Source organism: Camelus dromedarius, chromosome 8 (genome assembly GCF_036321535.1).
Source record: "Camelus dromedarius isolate mCamDro1 chromosome 8, mCamDro1.pat, whole genome shotgun sequence".
Taxonomy (NCBI): Eukaryota; Metazoa; Chordata; class Mammalia; order Artiodactyla; family Camelidae; genus Camelus; species Camelus dromedarius.
Window position 1 is genome coordinate 71817278 of NC_087443.1, and position 25032 is coordinate 71842309.

At 38.3% G+C, this 25032-nt stretch overlaps 1 protein-coding gene across 2 annotated transcripts in view; it reads right to left on the reverse strand.

The window, feature by feature from the left end:
• The window catches only part of RAB11FIP2 (RAB11 family interacting protein 2), a 40033-nt gene extending 16561 nt beyond the window's left edge, over positions 1 to 23472 (reverse strand). The window contains exons 1-4 of one of the 2 annotated variants that reach the window (XM_031461846.2): positions 22824 to 23472; positions 17026 to 17468; positions 15860 to 16328; positions 15542 to 15608 (exon numbers count right to left, since the gene is read on the reverse strand). In XM_031461846.2, coding sequence (XP_031317706.2) covers positions 15545 to 15608; positions 15860 to 16328; positions 17026 to 17468; positions 22824 to 23176 — 1329 coding nt within the window. In that variant the 5' untranslated portion in view covers positions 23177 to 23472 and the 3' untranslated portion in view covers positions 15542 to 15544. The remainder of the gene's footprint in view (positions 1 to 15541; positions 15609 to 15859; positions 16329 to 17025; positions 17469 to 22823) is intronic. The other variant, XM_010998941.3, reaches the window with a different exon arrangement.
• Between the last annotated feature and the right edge of the window lie 1560 nt (positions 23473 to 25032).

Below are 25032 nucleotides of genomic sequence, written 5' to 3' on the forward strand. Positions count from 1 at the left end.
ACAATGTTGTGTTCATTCCTGATATGCAGCAGAGTGATTCAGTATTACAAACTGACTATACTTCAATTAAAATAATTAATTAATTAATTTTAAAAATTAACATGCACAAATGCACCAAGAGTTCAAATATATTCACGGAGATGGAAAATTATTTTGAGTTTTGCACCTATACATGTATATATTTGCATATGTACGTGCCAATGTTTTATCAAAGTCAGCAGTTTTGATATCTTCAGTCATACATAGTCTGTGTAAACTGGTTACAAAATGATTGTCACAACAGCCTCCTCATGGTCTCTGCCACTCCTTTGTCTAATCCAGCCTATGCACCTGGCTGGGTAAGATATTCTAAAGTTCAAGTCTAACCTCATTATTCATCTGTCAAAAAACTTCTGGCCTCCAACTTCCCCCTGAACAATAACAAAATTTCTCAACCTGGCTTTCAAAGACTATTGGATTTGACAACATTTATCTTTCCAAACTTATCGTTCACCACCCAGTACCCAGGTACAACCTATTTCACTATTCTAAATTTCATACTTTGTTTTTATTAAGAAATAGAAAATTCCACCACCTATTTCAAATTGGATTAAAAGAGAGTTAAAATGAAATGTTCTGTATGACAAAGTGCTATTCCAATGTAAGGTATACGAATCTAGATACGGACCCTACATCTTTCATAAAAATTAACTCAAAACTGACTACAGATCCAAATGTAAAGCACAAAACTGTAAAACTCCTAGAAGACAACACAGGAGAAAATCTAGATGATTTTGGATATGGTAATGACTTTTTAGATACAACACCAAAGGCATGATCTGTGAAAGAAGGAATTGATAAGCTGGACTTCATTAAAATTAAAAGTTTCTGCTCTATGAGAAACACTGTTAATAGAATGAAAAGACAAACGACAAACTGAGAGAAAATATATGCAAAAGACATATCTGATAAAGGACTGCTATCCAAAATACACAAAGAATTCTTAAAACTCAGCAATAGGAAAACAAACAGCCCCATTTAAAAATGGGTCGAGGATCCCAACAGATACCTCATCAAAGATATACAGATGTCAGTAAGCATAAAAGGTTGCTCCACATCATGTATCATCAAGGAAAAGAAAATTAAAACAATGAGATACCACTACACACCTATCAGCATGGCCAAATCCACAGCACTGACAACACCAAATGCTGATGAAGATGTGGAGAAACAGAAAATTTAACCAAACAATTCAGCAACTGCATTCCAAAGTATTTACCCCAAAGGAACTGAAAATTATGTCTACACAAAAACCTGCCCACAAATGTTTATAGCTTTATCCATAACTGCACACACTTAGAAGTACCCAAGATGTTCTTCAGTAGGTAAATGGATAAACTGGTACATCCAGACAATGGAATATTATCCAGTGTTAAATAAGGAATGAGCGACCAAGCCATGAAAAGACACAGAGGAACCTTAAATGAATATTACAATTATGATGTGTCAACATAAAATCAATTGTAACAAATGTACCACTCAAGTGGGGGAGGCTGATAACGGGAGAGATCATGCATGTGTGTGGGTAAGGTGTACATGGGAAATCTACGTACCTTCTGCTCAATTTTGCTGTGCTCTCAAACTGCTCTAAGAATAAATTTTTTTAAGTTTGCATTTTGGGTACCGATCTTAATCCCTGGATTCCCCACCCATTCCTACTACAGACTGCCCGAAGGAAGGAACATCTCAACCTTTTCAGTCCCAGCATCTGACACAGTGCCTAGGGCAGGGCAGAGCTTAACAAATGTATGCTGAGTAAATTAATAGCCAGTGCTTAATAAAAGTTTCTAAAAAGTGGGCTACTAGTTGACTGAGTAAATCAACAGTGGGTCAATACAGGTTTTGACAACTAGGTATCAAGTCCCCAAGAGTAGAGGAAGTCACTCTTCTGAATAACAAAGATTACTTCTATCAAGACCTCACAATCTATTTACCAATGCAGTACTTTCCAGTTCTTTCAAAGACAGAATTACTCTGATACTTACAAATGCCAATATGAATTGAAATAAGCTTCAAATTGGTGACTTCCAATAAAATCAGTCCAATGAGCCAGTTTGTCCAGTTTACCAACCAGGTCTACCAGTTTAGGTATTTGACCACGATACAGACTAACTGAAAGTTTTCTGGTAAATTCTGCAAGCATTTATTCCATAGAAGTTCAATGTTAAAGGAGTTTAAGGAAATATTCTTTAATGATCCTCTTTATAAAAGCCCTAAAAAATGAAGTGTCCAGAGAGATTCAACTAGGAAACCACCTTTAGCACATTTCAATTATGTTTTTTATACATGCAGACATGGCTTAAGGGCCAAGATGCACCTCAATATTGCTTTATTCCTTTCTCCTTTTTTTTGGGGGGGGGTGTCAGTACCAAATCAAATTAATGATACTATAGATTAAAATACTCCATTATCTCTCCTGGGAGTGGGCATGCACGCTTAATACCTGGATGGCAAAACAGAACCTAATACATAAACGTCTATGGGGATTAACAGTAATTTACTTATTATTATTCTCACAGGATATCTTTCATGAGATCTCACAGGCAAAACAATTAAGAAACTGTGGACAATGACACCAAAGATCATGGACAGCAAATTCAGACCTAGCTGCTTTTCTATCATGAAGTGGTAATGAATATGTAAGACTTGAGGACTGATAGACAGATATCCATGAAATCGAGGCTTGTTTCATCAAGAATATCATGTTCAATCAAGTTTAACTCATACTATTTTCTCCTGGTGAAAAAAAGACATAATTATTTTAAATATAGTCAATCAAACAATCCACAAATTTCCAAACATAAGCTCTATGAATTCCAGAAGTTCTCCATTTCTTTAAGACTACGGTTCTCAAACTTTGTTCTCTTTAGTACCCCTGATGCATGAGAATAAATCTGAGAATAAGTATAAAATGTCTTTGACATTCAAATTTAACTTCAAAATTCAGGTTAATTTTTACATTTAACTACATACATACCATAATCATGTTTCTTTTGATACAAAAAGAAATCTTTTCTCCTTGAATCTTTAGGAAACTTGTCACTCTGGCTGGGGGGCCCACAATACCCTGGGCCAAAAGTACCCCAAGCTGGCTCTGCACCTGGGACAAAGCCAAGCTCTGGAAAAGAAGCCATGGTGCCCTCTGGCCACCAGGAAGGCCTCCAATGTTCAAGAACACCCTGCGATGAAATGGAATCTCACTGGCATCTTTCTTTGATTTCACGTCATCCCTTCCCATTCAGGTCCACATCATACAAGCAACCGCAACAGCACTGTTCTCTGGGTTTTCCTAGAACTGTACTCCAGTCATATTGTTCATATGCTGAAAAATCTTTATACTCACTCTAGAATTAGGTGCAAATTCTCCATCCTAGCATGCTAAGCTCCTAATAGTAAGGTCTCATCTCCACTACTACCCGAACCTTAAGAGTTTAGGGTAGGCTGGGTCCCTGAGAGCCACTTACAACACTAGTTTTTACCTCGTTGCCTTTTCTCATTTTAATCTCCATTCATGAAGCCCTTTCCTCTCTTTTCATACATCCATCCTTTGAGACTTTACCTTTTCCATGATGCTTAGACTGCCTAACTGTACCCATTCAACCTCCTGTCATTTTTATCTCCATCAGTATCTACTAACTGTACCTCCAATCAGGACAATTACATATTTTGTATGTAACCTGCTTATGATGTCAAAGACACACTGCCTCATGCATCCTTCTTTCACAACAATAACAGAATTCTTACATGAGAAAGAAAAGTAATGTCCATTACTTGTTATTAAATTCTAAAACAAATATATTTTAGAATGTCACTCTAATACATGCTGTTTAGTAATCTAAAGACAGAAGGTACCAGGAGACATTGTAAGACCCCACCCGTCCCTATAAGTAGATGAGATATTAATCCATAAAATAAATTGATGTCAATCCAAAAATATCTCACATTCAAATTTTAGTTATATGGTTTTTTCTAATTGAGAAATATATTTTTTCAAAACTAGAATGACAGAACATTAAAAATACAGTTAATATTATTTCAGGCATACTGAAGAGCATTGAGTTCAGAGACTACCTGAGTAGAATCTTATACTCTTGGTGAAAAACAAAAACAAAAGAGGGTACTTTCACTGACAAAGCAATGAAAAACCCAACTACTACACCTTGGTTAGAAGGGAGGCATTGCTGCCTGTGTGAATGTCCTAAGGCAAGGAGAGACCCTTTTCCCAAAGGGACTCTGAAATGTTCTGAGGAGTTTTCCAGAAACAGCATTTCTCTTTCTTACAGTAGTTTCAAACGATTTAATCTGAACTCAGTCACATGAGTTTGGGAAATATTCACCATGCTTGAAGGTAAAGCCAAAGCTTAGATACGGACCCTGCACCGTCCTTATTAGCGTTGTGCAACAATTTCTGAACACAGGATTTTACAGCAATACTGATTATGACACCTTTGCCTTGAAAGTAATAGAAGAAATTTTCTACTTAAAAACAGGGAATACTTATACTTAATTTCAACGTGGTTTAAATTCTACTTCATCAAAGATTATTTTTGAACATACATCTTGAAAAAAACTTTTATCAAATTTATTGTTTTCTACCAAATGTATGTCCTTCATCAGTCAGCGAAAACATGAGCTCCTAAGTTCTTTAACAATTTTTTAAGTTGAGAATATATTATTACTTGTTAATAAATTCATTTAACATATTTAAAGCAACTGTTTTATATTCTGTAGATGCTTTGTACTAAGATCACAGCCAGAGTTACCGTTTCCAGGTTGACTATGGGGCAAGCCTACCCTTAGCACTTTATGTGCGTTACATTATTTGATCTCTTCCACAACACGAAGGTTGTTTTCCCATTTTACAATGAGGCTCAGAAAGGTTAAGTAAGGTCATGCAGCTATTCAGCAGACTCAAATCCAGACCTGAGTCCTAAGCCTGAATTCTTAACACCTATCCTGTACTCCTTCTAGGATATTCTACCATTACTATATTTATATTTTCAAGTAACAATGAAAAACCCTTGGGTAGAAGGAGTTAATCAAATTTATCTTCTGACTCAAATGTTAAATTACGTTTGGTATGATTTCCATTTTTAATTTATTTAGGGGCATATTTCATTTCTTTGAAAGTGAAAAAATCTACATGAAACAAATATATTGTACACCTCAAGTAAACAAAATACGTGATTAACCTGAATACCCCATTCCCACACCAAGCTCCATAACAAAGAGGTTGTTATACTTAAGGCAGAGCCGCTGCAGGGCACTCACTAATTGGCTCCTGGGAGCCCGAAGTAGCGAGCCAGGCAGGGAATGACAGGCACACACTACAGCTCCATGACTCCAAACAGGAAAGAAACGGTAAAATTACTACGTAGTCAGGAGAGAGCTAATGATATAATAGTGTATAGTCACTATTTAGAAAACATTCTTTCAAAATGCATCTCACAAATTTTTAAATAAGCTTTCTTGCTATTTACTAGAACAATTGTGTATCTAGTCACTCCCCAACTTAAAAAATCATGTTCAATGGTGAAGAACAAAAGTTCAAAGGTCTCTTCCCTGAAGAAGCAGCACCCCAATTTCTAGCACCAAACTCCGCCTTCAACACGGTTCACTCTGCCTGGGTTATAGGTCACTGCTGGGAAGCTACTAGTAATCGATGAATCCTATCTTCAACCTCCAGCCCCAGTAGAGTTTTACCATACATGTTTGTTAAAACAATTTTTTTAAACTGGCAATCTGAATTAAGTTTTATTCTAGGCCAGCTGATTGATGTAATTCCATTTAAGTGGTATTAGCACCTTTGTCAGAAAGATTTCTAAGCTTAAATATATAAAATACATAGAACATTTTATTTAATATATATTTAAAATATTTATATATCATATTTTCATATTTATATTTATATTTACATTATAATTATTTTGTCACATAATAATACCATATTATATTTGATCACCAAATCAAAGAGCAACGATCTATCCTTAAAATGTAAGTTCAAGGAGACAAATGTCAAATGTCCAGATCCCAATATTCTTAGAAACTAGTTAAATGCCTAAAAGGAAGATCATTTAAAAATCAAATTAACTGTTTTAATTTTGATCACCAGCAGCTATTTCAAACACTCTGGCCACAGGTAACACTACCACCATGTATTATATTTATAGAAAAACTACCTGTATTTCAAAAGTTAAAGCTTTTTTGTTACGAAAAAAGTGAACCACAGGTGGATCACAGTGGTCCAAAAGGAAATGTTCTAAATACAGAAACAGGAGGCCTGGAAAAGTGGTGCACAGAAGTAGGGGCAAAGTATAAAAAACAGAATTTATTCTCTTAGTGAGAGACTAACAAAAGGGGTCCAAAGGGAGTAAGATTTGGTAAAGCCAAAAACCACTGGAGAGAAGTACATGTAGCAACTACAGTGTTGAAGTGAACACATTTTAAATGCGTGAAGTCCATAAGCAGTTACAGAAATGCATACTCTTGTATTCAAAAAGCCAAAGTATTTTCCAGCTTTCAAAAACACTCAAGAACCTTTACTGATACCAACTTGCTTGCCTTGAATAACTCAAAACACATAATTTCTATTTTGTAAAAACAAAACTCTAAAATAAATAAGACAGCACCTCATTAAAAACAAAAGCCCAAAACTCAAACCTCTCCATCAAGACTGAAATGCCAAGTCTGACTCAAAGACCACAGATCTGACATTGATATAATACAGTTTTTATAATACTGTGATTCATCAAATTTAAGAAGCCGATTGAAGGCGTATCATTGGAATAATCTTTGTTTTTTTCTCCTTTACCAATCCCCCACTATCCCTCCTCTCCACATACACATACAACAGCATGATGGTTAAACCCCTCCTATTCTATTCTAGCCCAGAAACATATCTCAGAGATGCTCCCTTCTTTCCCATCCTCACTGCCAAGTGACCTCCGTCAACTCTCAACAATCAGTAACTTCCTAACTCGTTCTCTTGCCCCAAGGCCTCCTCCCTCTTCCCACTCCTGTCCCCAGCAGAACCCCCCATGCTACAGGGTATCTGTCTGAGATACTACTTTGAATACATCACAATCCAACTTAAAAATCTTTCAGTTTTCCAATGCCTATACAATGTCCAGTCCTTGGCACAGAATTCAGACCTAATAATTTACATGCCTGTTTTTATGAGCTCTAAGAGCAGGATTTATATCTTAATAACCTCTGCTTTCCCTGTATACAGCAAATATTGCTATATCCAAAAATATTGATATTCACCTAAAAATAATGAAAATATCATTCGATTATCATATCTGAAATTTGGAAAAAATCTTGATGGACTAGAGCAGCCAAGCTGAGGAGGCAATGGGATAAATCAGGAGACCTGCAAAGGATTTCTTCATATTCTTAATCTTCGGAGGATAACATGTTTTTAATAAAGGCTTGCTGACTATGTGAGTTTTCTGAACCAAAACTCAATTCATACCCCCAACATTTCAAATTTACACAAGAAATAATTAGACCAAGTATCTGAAATTGGGACAATCTAGTCTCAGACTTGAAGGTACGACAGGAGCATGACTGGAGGGATCTGTGCACATTATGCAAAAATCAAACTGAGGAAGGAAAGTCCTCTCTTTGGCCTAGAACTAGTTTTAAAGTGGACAAGGAAAGTGGACTGCCAATTTGGAATAGGCAATTTTAGCCAACAGGCCACAGATGAAAAATAAACAGGACAATAAAAGTATAAAACACATCATTTGTCTTTCCAATGTACTATTCTCAAAATATAAATGTTCATTAATTACAAATAATGAAGATTATTAATCTACATGTAACAAGCTTCCCTGCTTGTTGACTTTACAAAGAAATAATCTTTTCAAATACTATCTTAAAAGTTAAACCAAAAAATTTACATACTGCTTTACAAAAATTAGTGCACTGGCGTCACTAGAATATAATCTTAATACTTTCCTATCAGAAACCTCAAGAGGACTTACATACTACATCTCGTGTTTGATCATATCATAACAACCTGTTCTCCTTAACTACTGGACTCGCTATGTGTTATCCCGTGTCCAGTGCCTAAGAGCTCGTTAATTACCTAAACTATATCTCCATAGGTCTTGTTAATTACCCGTCTCCTGTCTCAGAGGACCTTGTTAATAACTTGTACAGTCTCTCTAAAGAGGTCCTAACAACACATTAAAATTAAAGATGCTTTTCTTTTAGCACCTGTCAAGTGCTGTAAATTGAGAAATTTTCACATCAGTTTATTAGCCTACAGTAGTTTTTGTGGATATTTTTGGCTTGTTTTCTTCTCTCACAGATTCTCTCTGTATCTCAATCTCTCAGCTCAAAATAATAATAACTTACCAAAGTTTTGTTTTTGTTTTTTTTTGTTAGAGCTTTTTTTGTTTTCAATTTTGAAGTCTATAAATACCAAATTGCATTTGTAAGTTAGCAAAAGGATGGCATGGTTGGTATCTGCAAATTAACCCATTGAGAGATGTACCAATTAATGAGAGCTATTATAATGAGTATTAGGATGACAAAGGGTAAAAAAGTTTCAAGTAGTATCTGGGGAGTTAAGCATAAAAGTTCTAGTTAGTGTTAAGGGAACTAATCAAATCGCGTATTTCATGCTCCCAGTCAACGTTTCATTGGATACATTCTGTAAATCCCTGGGCAGTAATGGATTAATGGCTCCAAAAATCATCTCAAAAGTTTTTGCTTTCTGCCTCATACCTGAGGCTATGAATTTTCAGCCTATAAAAGATTTATAGGCTGCCATGAATAACAGGCAGATTATCTTTAATATTAGACAAATATGGACAAAAATAAATATTGCTATTGAAATAAACCTTATGTATGTTAAGGTTTATTAAGCCAAAGACTGAGCTTTAAACTTATACAGGAAAAAAAAGTCCATACGGAGCATTATAAAAATGAAAGTTTTCCAACTATGAATAGGATCTTCTCTTTAGGATCATTTGTTTACTATAACTTTTTAAAATCAAGATGTACGTCTACAGAGAACAGTCTCGTCTTTTTAATGGACATGTTATACGACTTAATAATAATGGTTACATGCTTAAAAGCCTATGGTGATTTTTGATGTGTGAAAATTAGAAACACATTTAAATATACATTCTAGGTAACCAATTTTCTGTAGCTTCTAAGAAACCTATGATACAACCATTGACAGGAACTGATTAAAGTAAGCAGGGAGGGACGAAGGGAAGGGAGAACTAGGTTAACTTGATCCCCAAAGTAAAAGGCATACTACCATGCAAAATTATGAAATACTAGTGAGCAACCTGAAGTACTGATCTCAGACACTATTTATGTAGTGCTGTAAAAAATATGTTTGGCCTAAATTCAGCAGCTAAGCAGCATACAGGTTCTTCCACAGCAAATACTGCAAAGGGAAATACACACATAACATGTTCTAGTAAAATCAATGACCCTAGGACTATTACTATAAAGCATACCATTAAGTAATCACAGCACAACTGAAATCTGCTACATGGTATTCACAACTACAAGGAGGCAGAAGATAAAGAAGGGAAGGCTTGTTCTTTGTGCAGGTCACTCAATAGAAGGGTGTTCCCAAAACAAAATCCTTCGTAAAAAGATCTCCCATAAGTTCTTGCTCTGATGAGCTGCCCCTGTAACATTAAACAACCATCATACAGAGTATGCTTGTGTGACTGACTGTTTTTTTTTAAATTTCAGGATAAGACGTACACAACATAAGGAATTTACTCCTTATATTAATGAATTCCCTTAACCAGGAGGAGTTCTTCAGTCCTAAACTAGAGGCTCAGAAGAATACACATCACAGAGTTTCTCTTCAATTTATTACAGGTAGCATACAAACACAAGCATATTTTAAAAATATTGCTGTTCATCACTACTGAACAATCTTGAGAAACCATTCATCCCTCAGATGCCGTAAACATTTAACAGTCAGACATTTCTGCCTGGTCTTCAGTGCCTACTCTAATTTAGGTGTTTCTTAGCTTTTCAGCCAAGTCCGTACTCTTCTCCACATCCCTGTTTTAGTCAAGCTGATCTCCTTACTGATCCTTCTACCTTAGTTAGGGCCCTATAAACAAAGCTAATGGGGCTGAACTGTCTATTCCATTACCAGTTTACGAGCACAACTCCTGAAGTAAGTACTTAATGAACTTCTATGAAATAAATGATGTGATTTAGATCGACAATTTTTAAGCCTCAGAATCAGTAGGAAGTTTTTTAAAATCTTGGTTTTCATTTCAGGGCATACTCACTGAAGATTCTAATTCAGTCTGAGGTAGGACCCAACAAACTGCAGTTTAAAAAAAAAAAATCCCCGGGTGCCCCTGATGATCGGCACTGAGGCCACGCGGTGACCCAGGCGCTGCAGGCACCCACAAAAAAAGATTCAGCACAACTGTTCAGAAGTTCATGCAGGTTAGTTGGGCCAAAACCTAGATACAATAAACATCACACAGCAATTATGTTCTGTATCGGCAGAATTCCACAGAAGGGAACACTATGTTATCGACCAAGATAGGATTAAAGAGCTTTTAGCATCAAGGGTAGCCAGGCTTAGGACACTCAGAGATGAGTTAAGAGTGCATTCCACAACTGGGCCAAGGAATGGAGTTGGCAAGAGTCACAAGGAACTCAGGGTAGAGAGGTGCGCTAAGGAAATTAACTCACCTAGAACAGAGAGGTGAGGAATAGTACAGGAAAAGCTGGATCATTAAGAGAAGTCTACAGCAACCCCTGAAAATTAGAAAGAAGAGTTTGGATTTGGTGCTGCAAATCAGCGGTTCTGACAGTTTTTTGAATTAGGCTTTCTTAAACAGAAGAAGAGCCACTATGTGCCCTAAATGCTAAATAATATTAATGCTAAGTGCTATTATAAATATATGCAAAAATCACAGTAACTTGATATTCTGAGAATTTATCATTCAAGACAAAGTTCAAGGGTTATTCTCGATCATTAGAAGAACTTCCACATGCATTCGCGGTCCTAGGCTGCTCCTATCTTATGGCTCTGCCTTTCTTAAAGATTTCCGTTTAGCTAGTCCATGGTTCAGCAAACTACCTCTGTAAAAGGTCAAATAACAAATATTTTTGGCTTTGTAGGTCACACAGTCTCTGTCATAACTACTCAACTCTGCCATTATAGCACAAAAGCAGCCATAAACAAATGGTTCCAATAAAACCTTATTTACAAAAACAGGCAGCAAGCCAGAATGGGCCACCAGCCTAGCTTGCCAACCTCTGGTCTAGGGTATGGAAGAAGACAGGCAACAGGGAGGACTGTATAGGAGGTTTTCATGGACTAGACTGTAACTGGCATACAGCCATCCCTCGGTATCTGTGGGGCACAGGTCCTGGGACCCCAGGAGATTACTAAGATCTCCATGCTCAAGTCCCTTATGTAAAATGGCGTCGTATTTGCATATAATCTAGATACATCTTTCCCATATACTTTAAATCATCTCTCAATTACTTATAATACCCAATACAATGTAAATGCTATGTAAGTAGCTGCCAGCATGCAACAAATTCCAGTTTTACTGTCTGGAATTTTTGCCCCCGAAATACTTTCAAATCGAGGTTGACTGACTCCACAGATGTGGAACCCAGGGATGTGGAGGGCTGACCCTCCATCTCTTCCATTAAGTCTTTGATAAGCCAGAACGTGGTCACATGTCTCTACCTAAGTGAACGGTCTAGCTGTCTCTGTTGAAAAAAAAAAAAAAAGAAAGAAAGAAATCTGGCTCAGTGAACAAACCCACCTATTCCCACCCCACAGTGGGAAACTAGCCCAGTATTACAGAAGAGCTGGTTGTGAACACATCATTGAAAAGTGGCGTAACGAACATTCAGAAATACTTGTTTTTAGAAAGGTAAATACTGCTGATGCAAAAAAGCATTGTTTTACAATCTGTGGGGTTAACCGCACAACAAATTCATTGATACCGATGCTGCTAAGCTACCGTCAATTACAGTTAAAAAGCAAGAGGAGGAGCAATTCTAGAACACAACTCAATACCAGTAATAAACTGATAAAACATTTTCCTGAAAATTACAAGAGTTCCAACTACACTTTCATGTACACGTGTAGTAGGGGTTTTACAGCATGCCAAGCGTTAGTATCTAGTCTTCTTAGAACAGGCATCCAGGGCAATACTGTATACTCACCACACCCAATTCAGTTTCCTCTGGGTCCACAGCTAAACCCTGTTTCCTAATTGGCTGCACTGAGGTTGGGACATGACCGAGCGCCAGCCAGTAGTACACACGGGGAAGTCACGGGTACCCCTGCCAGGCCTGGCAAATGAAGACGTCCCACGTGTGATCCTCCGCTCTCCCTGCCACATGACCTTGGAGGACGTGTGGGAAATGGCTGCATCACAAGAAGGAAGGTGCCTGGTTCCTGAGTGACTGTGTGGAGCTGAATGAGTGCATGGAACGAAGCACCCACTTCTCCCATCCCCATCTCAGGGAATGAAACTGTGACAACAAAGAGCAATAAACTTTACTGAGACAAGGCCACAAGATCAGAGGCTGTTTATTGCAGCTGACAACCTATCCTAACTACTACAGAGTTCTTAACAAATTCCAGAAATGTGCTAGTTAGGGTATGAATATTAAATTTTAGTAGTCCCTTAAAATTCACTTAGATTTCTAATCATGCTTAGTTGTATCTAAAAATGCACACATCTGCCTTTGCACGTCTGTTTTTGGTGTATCAGAAAGACCTTCACAGCCCACACTGGGCTGGAAGCAAGAGACTAAGGGACTGAGGGAATGAAAGCTGCATTTTAGGAAGTCCATCTGCTATACTCTGCTCACTTATTCAAAAAATGATTTTCTAACATCTGCTACCTACCAAGCATCATGCTGGAGATTAAGCGTTGAAAGATGAATGAAGTGCAGACCCGGCCCTCAAGATGTCCATGGTGGAGAGAGGGGGAAAAAAGTGGCTGGTCACATTAGTAAACAATGTGATGTCCATAGAAGTAAGACTTAGGTAGGAAACACTGCGGCACAAGGAGCAACTACCTCTTCATACAAGGGTAAGAAAGGCTTCAAAGAAGTGGGGGCATGGAAGAGGAAAGAGACCAAGAATTAGAAACTATACGAAAAACTGTTTCAGAGAGCCCTGCTCTTTATTGAAATAACCCAACAAAAAGCCTAACTCATTTCCTCTCTCCGTTTTATGCCAGTCTGTGGGATCTATTCCAAGAACAGAAGCAAGATGCAATATTTTTTGTGATTACTAGGTGATTTCTTCAGGTGGACTTTACTCACAAAGAAATAAAAACCCTAACTTTTAAGTAAGTATTCCTTAGTACCTAAAATTATTTGGCATAAGGAAAGGTCTCCAGTTTTCCAATAATGATACACATTATTCACCCAGAGGGTAACAACACGGTTCCCGTGTACCTGTGATCCCAGGGCAGCCAGTTCATTCTAACAATATCCAGGTTCACAGCTACATATTTCACTCTTGACTCTGTTCAGCAAACATCACAAACATCAGTCGCAAGAGTCCAAGAGACTCTGTAAATAGATCCATTTAGCACTACGGGAAAAAAATAATCAACAGCATGTGTCCTAGTGATGTGAGTCTGTAGCTTCAAAAGTGCATTTGGTTTAGATGCTAACATGAGAAATCTAAAATGTCCCATATAACTGAGGAATGATATACACAAATACACTGCAAGGCCAAACTACCTCGACTGTATCTTCCCTGATTCCACTCCAGATAAAGCTGCTTTCCAAAAAATGTGAACTACACTCTTTTCCTAGATCTACTTACAGTCAATCCTTCTTTTGTATACTATTAATTAGAGCTACCCCTTGGCTGCAAATGTTTTACATTTGCCACAAAGATGGTTTGTGACACAAAAAGGAGGAGCAACTTCACAGAAATCTACAAACGTTTTTGTCCTCATAGATGGCATCATGTGAATATGAAGAAGAGAAAATCTTAAAAAAAACTATCGCTTTTTACATACTTACAATCATTTTATACAGATATCATGAAACAGCTCTAATTTTGATGGAAACAACATTGATATTGAGGTAGCCCAAAACAAAGCCTAAATCTGGCAAAATGCCACACTCACTTCTAAAACACTAATTTTTAGGTTCATGTAAACCATCCAAGTATGAGGCAATTAAAAATCTGAGGATACTATTTTCCATATGCTGCCGAAATTTAAAAATACAATTTTTCTCCCATTTCCCATTTTCTCGCTTTTCTTTGACTCTAAAATTATGTAAACTACCCAATCTCTAAATTATCTCCAATAGCTGTTTTTAATACTCTTCTTCAAAAAAAGTTGTTATGGGCAGGGAGGAGCAAATACATTTCTATTTACCTCTGTAGTGTAAGACTCAATGCAATATGTGAAGTGAAATATTATGTAAAATGCCAAAATGAAATATTTGAGAACAGCATATTGAAACCATGGACTCTCCAATAAAATATTAATATCATATAATAAAAACGTATTTCTTTGGAGTACAGTCTCTAAAGAAAACCAAACACTATTTTCTAAAGCCACAGTAAATGCCCATTTATAGATAAAAGAAAACAAAGAGACATACACTTTCCCTGGAAAACTTTAAATCCATGTTTTAACATATATGAGAAGATGAGAAGACAGGCGGGGAAGATCAAAGCCTAAAAAGCTGATTGTCGGTTCTGTGTTCTGTTTATGGTGGGACAAAACAAAGCACTGTTTCTGAATTCAGTATGACATGGCACTATATAAAACGTAAGCGCAACCATCATTATGGGTTCCCTATATGGGGCCTGGCTTGGTACCATGTACTTAATCATTTATCATCCCCCAATCCTATCAAGTAGGTATTATTTTCTTTTTTCCAAAGATGGAGATGCTGACGTTGAGAGAGGTCACAGAGCTACTGAGCCAGGTTTCCCATTTGGGTCTGAACACCATACGTTTCCACCTAGGGAAAGAATGTTCATGTTACGTGGCAAGCAGTCTACCACACTCTTCCGTGCTAACTGCGTAAGATTCCAATAAATTCATCTTACACTTTGCTTGAGGTTTCCTTAGTCAGCTATTCCACCATTCACTTCTGCAAAATCCATAATTTTACTTAAATGCATACATTTAAGGCATTACAAAGTACCATTATATACCTGAGAACTCAGATGTTTAAAATCTAAAGTTTATGGTGATAGATTATTTCTATGACTGTAAGTCATCATTACAGATACTCTTTCATGTATTTACAGTACCCCTAAGGTTCACTGACTTCTAATAAACATCCACAAATAAAAACTACTTCAAATTGTCATTTAATAAGGATAGTTAACACCTATAAGGAAAACTATTAATACTTAACTTAAGCCAGTATTTCTTAAAGAATAGCCCATAGGCTGCTATTGATTCATAACTAAACTCTGAAAAATAATATCTAGAAACACAACATATCACCTTAATTTCTGGCTTGAATTAACACCCACCGTTCATTCACTCTCATCATGTCTCATCAAAAGCCATGCTGTTCTCTCTGAAAGTTTCGGTGAATTTCTGGCGAACATAAGCAGAAATAAACTATGTAGGGATTAAGAATCTTGTATCCTTCTGAGATAAAAAGTTCAATTCCAAAGATGTATGCAACGTTGCCTGGCTCCAAAATTAATTATAAAAATAAGATAAGAATTTTTTTTTTCAAGTAAAGTAAAAGGAATTTAAAATACGCAAGTATTTAAAAGGGATATCTGATACTTTCAAGTACAATATTTTCCAGAAGAGTATAACTTCCCCCATGTTAAGCTTACCTTGAAGATGGCATTACATTTGAAGCCCTGAATTTTGTTGTAAACGGATTGGTTGACTCGTAATCAAAATAGTCCTGGCGATTTTCACTAAATGCATTAGGTGATTTCAAGTCACAAGGGTTATCAGATCCCCCATTGTTAAGTTTATCAGATCTTCTGCTGTCTTTTTTTCCAGTCACTCTTTCAAACAGGCTAACTTTCTCCCTTTTCTCTCTTTTATTTTCTTTTCTTACTTCAACTGATTTTGAAAATAAATTCATGCTGCTGTCCCATGATTCACTGCTTTCTTCAAATGGATTTTTCTTCCTTGGCAGTGTTGCAAATTTTTGTGGTAATGAAGCAGTCACATTTGTAAATGGGTCATTTTGTCTTCCGAAAGACGATTCACCTTCATCCACACTGCTGTCGGGCTGGTTCATTTTAGAAGTATCAAAGCTTAATGTTCTTCTGTGAGGAGATTTGAGACTTCCTGCAAACAATTTTGTAGTCAGTACATAATCAGTGACACATTACATCACACTATTTGACACATTCTGGGTGCATACTGCTGCTTTTAGAATGAGAGCAATTAGCTATTTAAAGATATTAACCTTTAAAATAATCAAGGAAAACAACCTAAAAATGCTAAGGTACAACAGTATGTAGGCTAATAACAATTAGTATATTGCTAGACAATTAGTAATTAGTAGCTCAGAAAGAATAACATAAACAGATTATAATGTCAAAACTAAAGGTTCGGGTTGGCATCATAGTGCTATAAATTCTCACTTTTTTTCATCATTAGCATTAAATTTACTTTCTTACTTCTGAACATTTAATGTTTTTTTTCTAGGAGTTTTCTGATGAAATGGAATATTCATTTATGTGTCAGGCTTTTGAGACAGGAGAAACGGCAGTTAAAAAAAAGCCAGGCCATGAAAAAGGACCAGGGCTCATTTTTATTATCTAATACTACAAATACAGCACTGAATGCAGACAAGCTCTGCCTTTAATAATCTTACCAATTTTGAGTATAGTAGGTACTCAATAAATATTTGGTGACAAAACCTAGAAAATACTACCAAGAAACAGCAATTTTTATTCTCTAACTGCAAGAAGTTAAACTTTAAAAATTAAGAGGGTAGTTCAGACCACGTAAGGGCAACTAGAAAGAACGTGTCACTTACCACTTTCCGGAACTGCTCCAAAGGAATCTATCTGGCGTCCGAGAAGATGGGTTTGAGTGATGGTACCCGACTTCAGCTTCTCAGAAGAGATGTGGGCCCCAGTTAAGTCAGACATAGAATGTGCTGAAGAGAGTCGCTGAGGACCCAAAAGGAAAGGCTTTTTTGGTTTAGCTTTCATCTGCATTTCACTACTTGAAAATTCAGCATTGGCATCAGGCATGTGAGAACTTGGAATGATTGCAGAAGATGTATCAGAAAATGTTCCATCATTTTTTCTACCTTTCATCTTATCTTTTAATTTTGCAAAAGGAGATCTTGTTTTGTCCTTCATTGATAAGTCAAACATACTTGCTGTCATATTGTTCCTCATAAATTGAATATTGACCTTTATCTCACCCCTGCTTTTGGCTCTTTTTCCTTGTTTGGATTCTAATCTAAACCACCTTAAAGAGAAGGAAAAACTGGGTTGTAACATGTAATGAAGAGAGGATTACTGAGCTCTGTTGTATACAAATAGCTTTTTAGGTAAAGTTACTCTACATCAAGACAATCTGAGCACTGGAGGAGAAACTGTCAACCAGGGCGCTTCTGGTTTTACTCATCGCTTCATTTAAAAACCTGGTTAAGTCTCTGCCATGTGGCATATACAGAAGCAATCAGTCTTTTCTGTAAAGGTATTTAGACAACTTTTTCTTTCATGATTTGAAAATCACTCATCATCAAAAATTCTTACCAATGATGGCTATTATGTTTCCACCTGGGGTAAGTGCTACTAACGGTTGAAGAATGTTTTTTTTTTTTTATCATTAAAAGACACTGAGGTAGAGATCCTAAAATAATTTATCAATACAAACTATTTTTGAGCACTATAAAATAATTTAAAAATAACATTTTAATAAAATAATAAATATTTACCTTCTATCTTAAAATATTTCTTTCATAAAAGCTATTAAAACAATTTTGTTAATATGGGAGACTACTACAGTTTGCTAATCATGAAATTAAATTACATATGATGTAATTTAGATTCATATAAAAAAAGTCAAAGCCTTTTCCTGAATAAAATATGCAAAATAAGTAAAATGCCAAAAGTGACAAACAGTAATAAATCTTGTAAAGAGTTTTGAAGCAAAAAGAAAGCTTAAACGCTTCCTCCTAGAATCTGTGTTTCATTAACTACTGATACTGACAATACCAAATAAAACTTAACTGCAGCCAAATCTTATGCTTTTAGTCACTTCATGAATTACACTGCCCATCTTTAAACGATGTCTAAGAAGCAAAGTTTATTTTGGTTTTGTTTATAGTACTTCTATCCATGAGAACTTCTCTAGTTGTTGGTGTCACAAGTTGTCTGTCTACAGGGCAAACAGCCAAAAATCTGCAAACTCCAGCCTACAGGAGAGTTTCTACCATGTTTTCACATTACTTGACAATGAAGCATAGTATCTCTTCCTGCAGACAGGCTGTTATTTAAATACAGCTCTATAGGTGTTACATTTTCTTAGTTACACAGGGTACTCTGATCTCATTTTACAGGATCTAGCAGAAGCGGCTACATTTACTATACATCAGGTGGAAGACTGGTTCACAGGTCTTTCCAGGCAGAAGAAAACTGGCACATAATATCTATACCAGCTACATCTTAGCAAGTATCGGGCAAGAGAAATATTTTGATTAATTTGGAGCAATTCAATCAAGTAATCAAAACGATCAAATCAATCAAAACAAGCAACTTTAAAAAAATATTTTATAATAGAAAGCATTAACCTGAGACCCTAAATGGAGAAAATCCCTTATCTGAGGCAAATGGTGAAATCTGAAGACTCAGGGACTAAGAAGTAACAAGTGACAGCAACACACTCTGTGGAACAGAGAACCCTGAACAACCACAAAACTGAGCTCTCGAAAAGCCTGGACATGAAACAAGGTTATATATCCACTTATTAACTCACAGTTTTGGAAAACAGAGCATTTTCAGTTGGGAGGTGGGGCGGGGAATCCTTCTGACAGTTGACATGTGAGAAGTGCTCTGTTAACATCTCAAGTTACACAGAAAATAGGTGAGTCCACTTTGGGAAAAAAAGCACCTCTCAAAATTCCCAAACAAAACAGAATCAAACAAAAAAACTCAAGCATGTAGGATTTCCACATGTATAACAAATTAAAGCAAATCTGAGAAAAAAAAATCAATAACCAAAAAAAATGGAAGGGAGTGAGGATAATCAAAATGCATAGAATTTTAGAAATATGATCAAATACATCATCTAGCCTAACATCCTTATTTCACAGATGAGGAAACTGAGGCACAGAGAGTAAGTAACTTCTCAATGTCAGACTGAAATCAACAAGGAAAATGGCCAAAGTTGATGAATAACAGCTGCATGGAAACAGTAGTTCTTTCGAATTGAATGAACCACATATGTTAATAAGGTTAAACACATACCTGGTTGTCTATCACACAACACTGTATTTAACCAGGAGGCATGAGAGCCAAAGAGGAAGGCAATACAGGTTTTCTCCTGCTGGAGTGTAAGCTCCTTGAAGGCAGTTTGCCTTGGACTAAATAAATGTTCAGTGAATTTTCATTTCTAGAACTATATTATTAAAACCACCAAGCTAATACTGTGTGTGTGTGCGCTGCACTGTTTGGTTCTTTGCTACAGAAAGCTAAAGACTTAGGTAAGCTCTAAAGGATAAAGCAAGCCTGTGTTTGAATACAAACTGTAAATATAGTATTTTCCATCCTCCCCGCCAAAGGTGGGGGAAAAATTGCAAAGAACTTTAACAAATACACTAATTCAAAACACAGGCATGACAAGTAACTCTGGCTGCTCTGTTCTGAAAGTGAAATAATGGGGGGTCTTAATGAGACCTTCACGAATCATTCCAGAGATAGCGCTTGTTTTCCCAGGCTTCGAAAAGATAAAATGAAGACATAGCATCTGAGGCTTAGTGGATTAATGCTGATTTTTTTTTTTTTTTTTTACCTCTGGAGTGCTGGATTTAAACTGTATATGGCCTCTGTTCAATTTTTCGTGGGCACAGGCCCATGTTCAAAAACCACCACACATGTGGGAACTATTCCCAAGCAATTGGTGCTGTATGGTCAGAAACAGGACAAGATTGGCAGTAAGGGTGCCAGAGGCCAGGACGCAGGTGCACGGCCGAGGTGCACACCAAAGTCCTAAAATCTGCATGTGTTTGAGTCGTACCTAACTCTAGGGGCTCTGATTGTTACTACTTTTCATGAGCATTTTAAAAAAAATCAACATCACCCACTTCTATTGTCAAAAAAAAAAAAAAAATCAATCAGTATTACATAACAGCATAAAAGTAAAATTTTACCATTCTATTATTAAATACTATATAAATTTCCTTAAATCTTGTGCCAGGACCAACCCAGACACCCATTAAAGTGGGAGATACAGAAGTTCCCTTTCCATGCCCTACTCAAAGTGTTCTGGCTAAGGCCCTTTTCCCCTCGCCCTAAAAGAAAAAAAAGGGGGGGGTGGATTTTAATTTTTTAAGGTATAGAAGTAGGTAATACCATAGTTTTAGCCATCACACTTCTCTGCCTCTCACAACACAACTGGAAGACAAGCTGTAAATACTTGTCTTCAGTGTCAATAGTAAAAAGCGTCACACCCAGCAGTTCCATGGGACTTCTAAATCAGCTGGTAGCCTTCATCACTCATACTGGTTTTCTAAAAAGCACTTGGGAATATGCTGACAAGGTTCAGCAATGTGTAGAATATTAAATATCTTTCTTGCAATACACCGGTGGCTCAAGTCTGTCTCTTACTGTGCCATATGTATAGCTGTGCTGGAAAAGGAAGCTATTAAATATATTAAAAAACTAGAAATATTATCAATAAAGGTATCTCACCAAATATATGGTCCCCATTTATCCACAAAGAGAGAAAATGTTAGGGATTTAATAACATGTGAAAATCACTTTGAATGCAATAACATCACAAGTCCTGTTGGTAACACTGAAAGGCACTCCCTCTATCCCAAAAAGTTCTAGGATCCATTTTACATAGTAGCCAACAGAGAGTTTCTGTAGGGAAACTATGATATTAGAGAATTGTTTACAGTCATACTTATCGTTATTGTGATGCTGCCAAAAACAGAGGGTAAAATGAGAAGAAATTTTAAAAGCTTATTTCATCCTCAGAATCTCTGGGTTCACAGTTGGGCCTACTTTCACTTGGAAAATTTGTATTTCAGAGAAGACCTGTAGTACATCATTCATTAACGTTAAAAGCACTGTAAATGCAGTCTGAAATTTGAAGATGTGATATACTTAAAAGTTTACATTCAAAACATTTAAATATTATACAGTGAGGTCATCCAAAATAGGCAATTTGAAATAAATTATTTGGTGAGTATCTATTTTTCAGTTTAAATTTGATGAAGAACTCTTCAGAAGTATCTTAATGCTACTTTGTAAGGTATCAAAGTGTTACTAAAATCACTGATAATGTATTCAACTTTACACTTTTATTAAACCTTTTTCTTAAAACATTTTCATCTCATCGGTTTAAATATTTACCAGTTTTCCTCTAGAATTCCTAGTATTGCTTATCTCTCTACCCTTTTACCCTACAATATATTAAACCTTAAAGACCTGATTTTAAAAAACATTTTTTCAATAAAAATAAAACTCCAATCAAGAGAAGCTTGCAGGAAGATATATATAGAAAGAAAGAGATGGTTGCTTTAAAGTATAAGAAAGTAAAATGAACTTCAAGAAAGTTATTATAAAAAGTTTTTTAAAGCATAAATAAATTTCAGTTATAACTGAAACTCCAAAGCTATTTTTGAAATCTGAAGTTCTCTTAAAAATTCAATCTATATTCTTCTCTCATTAATTCCATCTTCTCTCAGACTAGAGGAATTATAAAATTTAAGTAAGGGGTGTCACTATCTCGGAAAACATACTATTTCTCAATTTAAGACATAATATCCTAGTTTTAACTTTCAGTTTTTTAAATTAGAATATATCTACCCTAAGCTTGGAAGTCGTATTAAAAAGGCCATGTTGTCACTGAAGACGTCATTAAATCATTTCATGACAAGAATTTAATCACTGTCTCCAATCTGACAGCATTTAATATGGTCTAAACACACTGGCTTTGCAGAACTAACTTTGAAGTAATTGTGTTCAAGGTTGAGGATGTTTGCACATACTTTTAAAACTTTTTTTTAACAGCTTTGGACTCCATCAAGATGTAGTGACCCCGAAAAATGGCTGAGCTAAAATAAAAGCCAACTGTGCTTAAAATGCTGAAATAAAATACTGAGTTTTAAATTTGGTAATATATCACTTGACAGCTTCGGAGTTCAACTGAAAAAAATATATATACATAAGACGTTATGTTGGCAGATTTAATTTTCTGATGTTCTATTTCCTGCAAAATTGTAATGTTTAAAGATCTTAAAATTTTACATATATGTTGTTTTAGTTGGTCAACACTGTGATCCAGTCCTCTTATAAGTAGTGAAACAATGTGAATATACTTGAAATCCTGTGCAAAACATTCAATTATTGAAGATGCTTACCCCAAACAAATGAGAGAGTAATGGATCATTAAATACTCCATTTAAAAAATGTTTCTTCACAAGGGCTATTTTTATGTCAGATTCATGCAAATATGGTGCTTAAAAGTGGGTTTCATAATTCAGTCCAAAAAACCAATGCCCCAGGTAGACAAATCATTTCCAAGAACAGAAAATCCATAAATAAGATATAGTTAAGCTCCCCCAAATTCAAAATAAATTACATAACTTACTCTGTTTTCCTTCTTTGTTTGTCCTCAAAGATGTCATTGAGATTGATGGCCACCTGCCCTAAAAACTTATCCAGACCCACCAGGGACCTGTGCATAACTATGAGGAAAAGAATGTATTTCTCTGGATTCCCCTGCATTAGCAATCCCGGTAGCTCAAAAGAGGCCTCTTCCTTCCAGACTGGCTCAAGGGTTTTCTCAGCCACAGAGGTGGAGTACTTCTCCTTGCCCAGCTGAATTATAGTGTACGTGTCATTGGTGCCACTTTTGCCTTTTGGCTTAAGATCTTTGGCTTGGAGCACTGTGACCTGCACGTGGGTTGGAAACCACTTTTGGGCTTGCTCGGAAAGCATCATTTCTGTCCTTTTTCTTTGCACCGAGTTCAACAGCGCAGGCAGTGCCCCTCCCGGAGGCAGAGCCTAATTCCTTAATCACTGCATCCTAAGGGCACTTAACGGAGACAGGCAAACTCACAGCTGCCCGACTTCCCTAGGGTTGATGTCCAAACGCCTCACTGGGGCAGCCCGGGGGCACGGATGCTCTGGGCGGGGGTCCCCTTTCCTCCGGAGATGTACAGGGGCCCACCATCACCTGGCCGCGCCGTCCAGGCTTCCGCACGGACACCCGCGCCTCGCGTCCGCACCTTCACGTCCCGCCGGCCCCCGGGACGGGCCCTCGGCGGCGGCGGGCGGCTCCCGGGCCTGCAGGCAGGTGAGGCCAGGCCGCCAAGGCCCGGCGGCGGGCGGCGGAGGTGGGAGGGCGCCCCCCGCCCCGCGGACTAGAGCTCGCCCACCCCGATTCGCAGCCCCCGGCCTCCCGCCCGCCTCCTCGAGACCGGGCCGCCCCCGCCTCCTCCGTGCCTCCCGCCCTCCCCGCGTTGGTCCGCAGGCCCGGCCGGGCTCCTCCTCCCGACCCCGGTAATACGAACCGCCGGCGGCTCGCGCGGCCTCGCTCCCTTTCGCAAACCTCTCCCTCCTCCTCCTCCTCCCCTCGGCTCCTCCTCTCGGGCGGGGGTGGGGGCGGGCGCGGGTCTCCGGGGGATGGAGTGGGACCGGGTGCGGGGACGCGGCCGCCCTGGAGTGGAAGGACCACGGGGCAGGCTGCAGGCTGCAGGGCGGCAGACGCCGGGCTCGGCCTCGCCGGGCCGGCGGTTCCTAGCACCCGGCGGGCGGCGGCGGCGGCGGCGGCACTTCCGGGTTGGCCTTCTCCATGTTGATCTCGGGAACGCGACGGGGCGGGGCCGGGCGGGGCCCCGGGGTCAGGGGTCAGCACCTCCCCGTTTGCCGTGGTGACCGGGAGCGTAAGGCTCGGGCGTTGGGGCTGCCTGCTCCGCGCGATTGCTGGGTTTCTCCCGCCGTTTCACGCCCGCTGCGGGCCTGGCACGGCGCTGGGGCCGTGGGCACCTGCACGGGCCGGCAGTGGGGCTCGGGGAACAGCGGGAGACAGCACTGAGATGCAACAGTCAAGGAGCGGGGCCTGCCTGGTCTAGAGAGCAACCCAGTTTCAGTCTTTGGAAGCTGTGTTTGCTGTACCCTGGATGCCCAGTGCCTGGCACGGAGCGGGCGGTCCATGGGTGGTGCTGAAATAAAGCAGCCCCCTTCAGTGGCCGAAAACACACTTTCCCTCGATCCCTTATCCACTCTTCTCTTTTTGACAAGAGAGAAGGCTGTTAATTGACTAGAAGGACATCCCCCACTCAGATGACAGGACAGAGGGAAGCACAAAAGATTCCAAAGCTAACACAGGGATTAATGAAGATCACGGGAGGCACTGGGCTGGAATCAGAAAACCTAGTTCTGATCCCACGTCTGCCACCATCAAGTCTGTGTGACCTTACTCAAGTCATTTCGCCTCTCTGAGCCTCCGTTTCTTCATGGGTAAAACAGGTCTCCATCATGTCTTGAGACCCCATCGCGACTCCATGGGCTCACTGTCCAAAGGACCCACCTGGGCCCTCAGTCTGGAAGTCTAACTTCAGAAACCAAATTTAACTACATTTCTTCATTGATTGCGGCTTTGAGGAGGTACTGGGAATTGAACCCCAGACCTCTGGGGTTTTGAACTTGCGCTCTACCTGTTGAACTGTTCCTTTCCCCGGAAACCAAACTTAGAAATGATTCTGGTCATAGTCAACTAAGTCAACTAAGAAAAGCAAACAGCCTCCTTCACAAGGACGACCTACAATTTCCTTTCCTGCCTTGAGGGCAAGGCC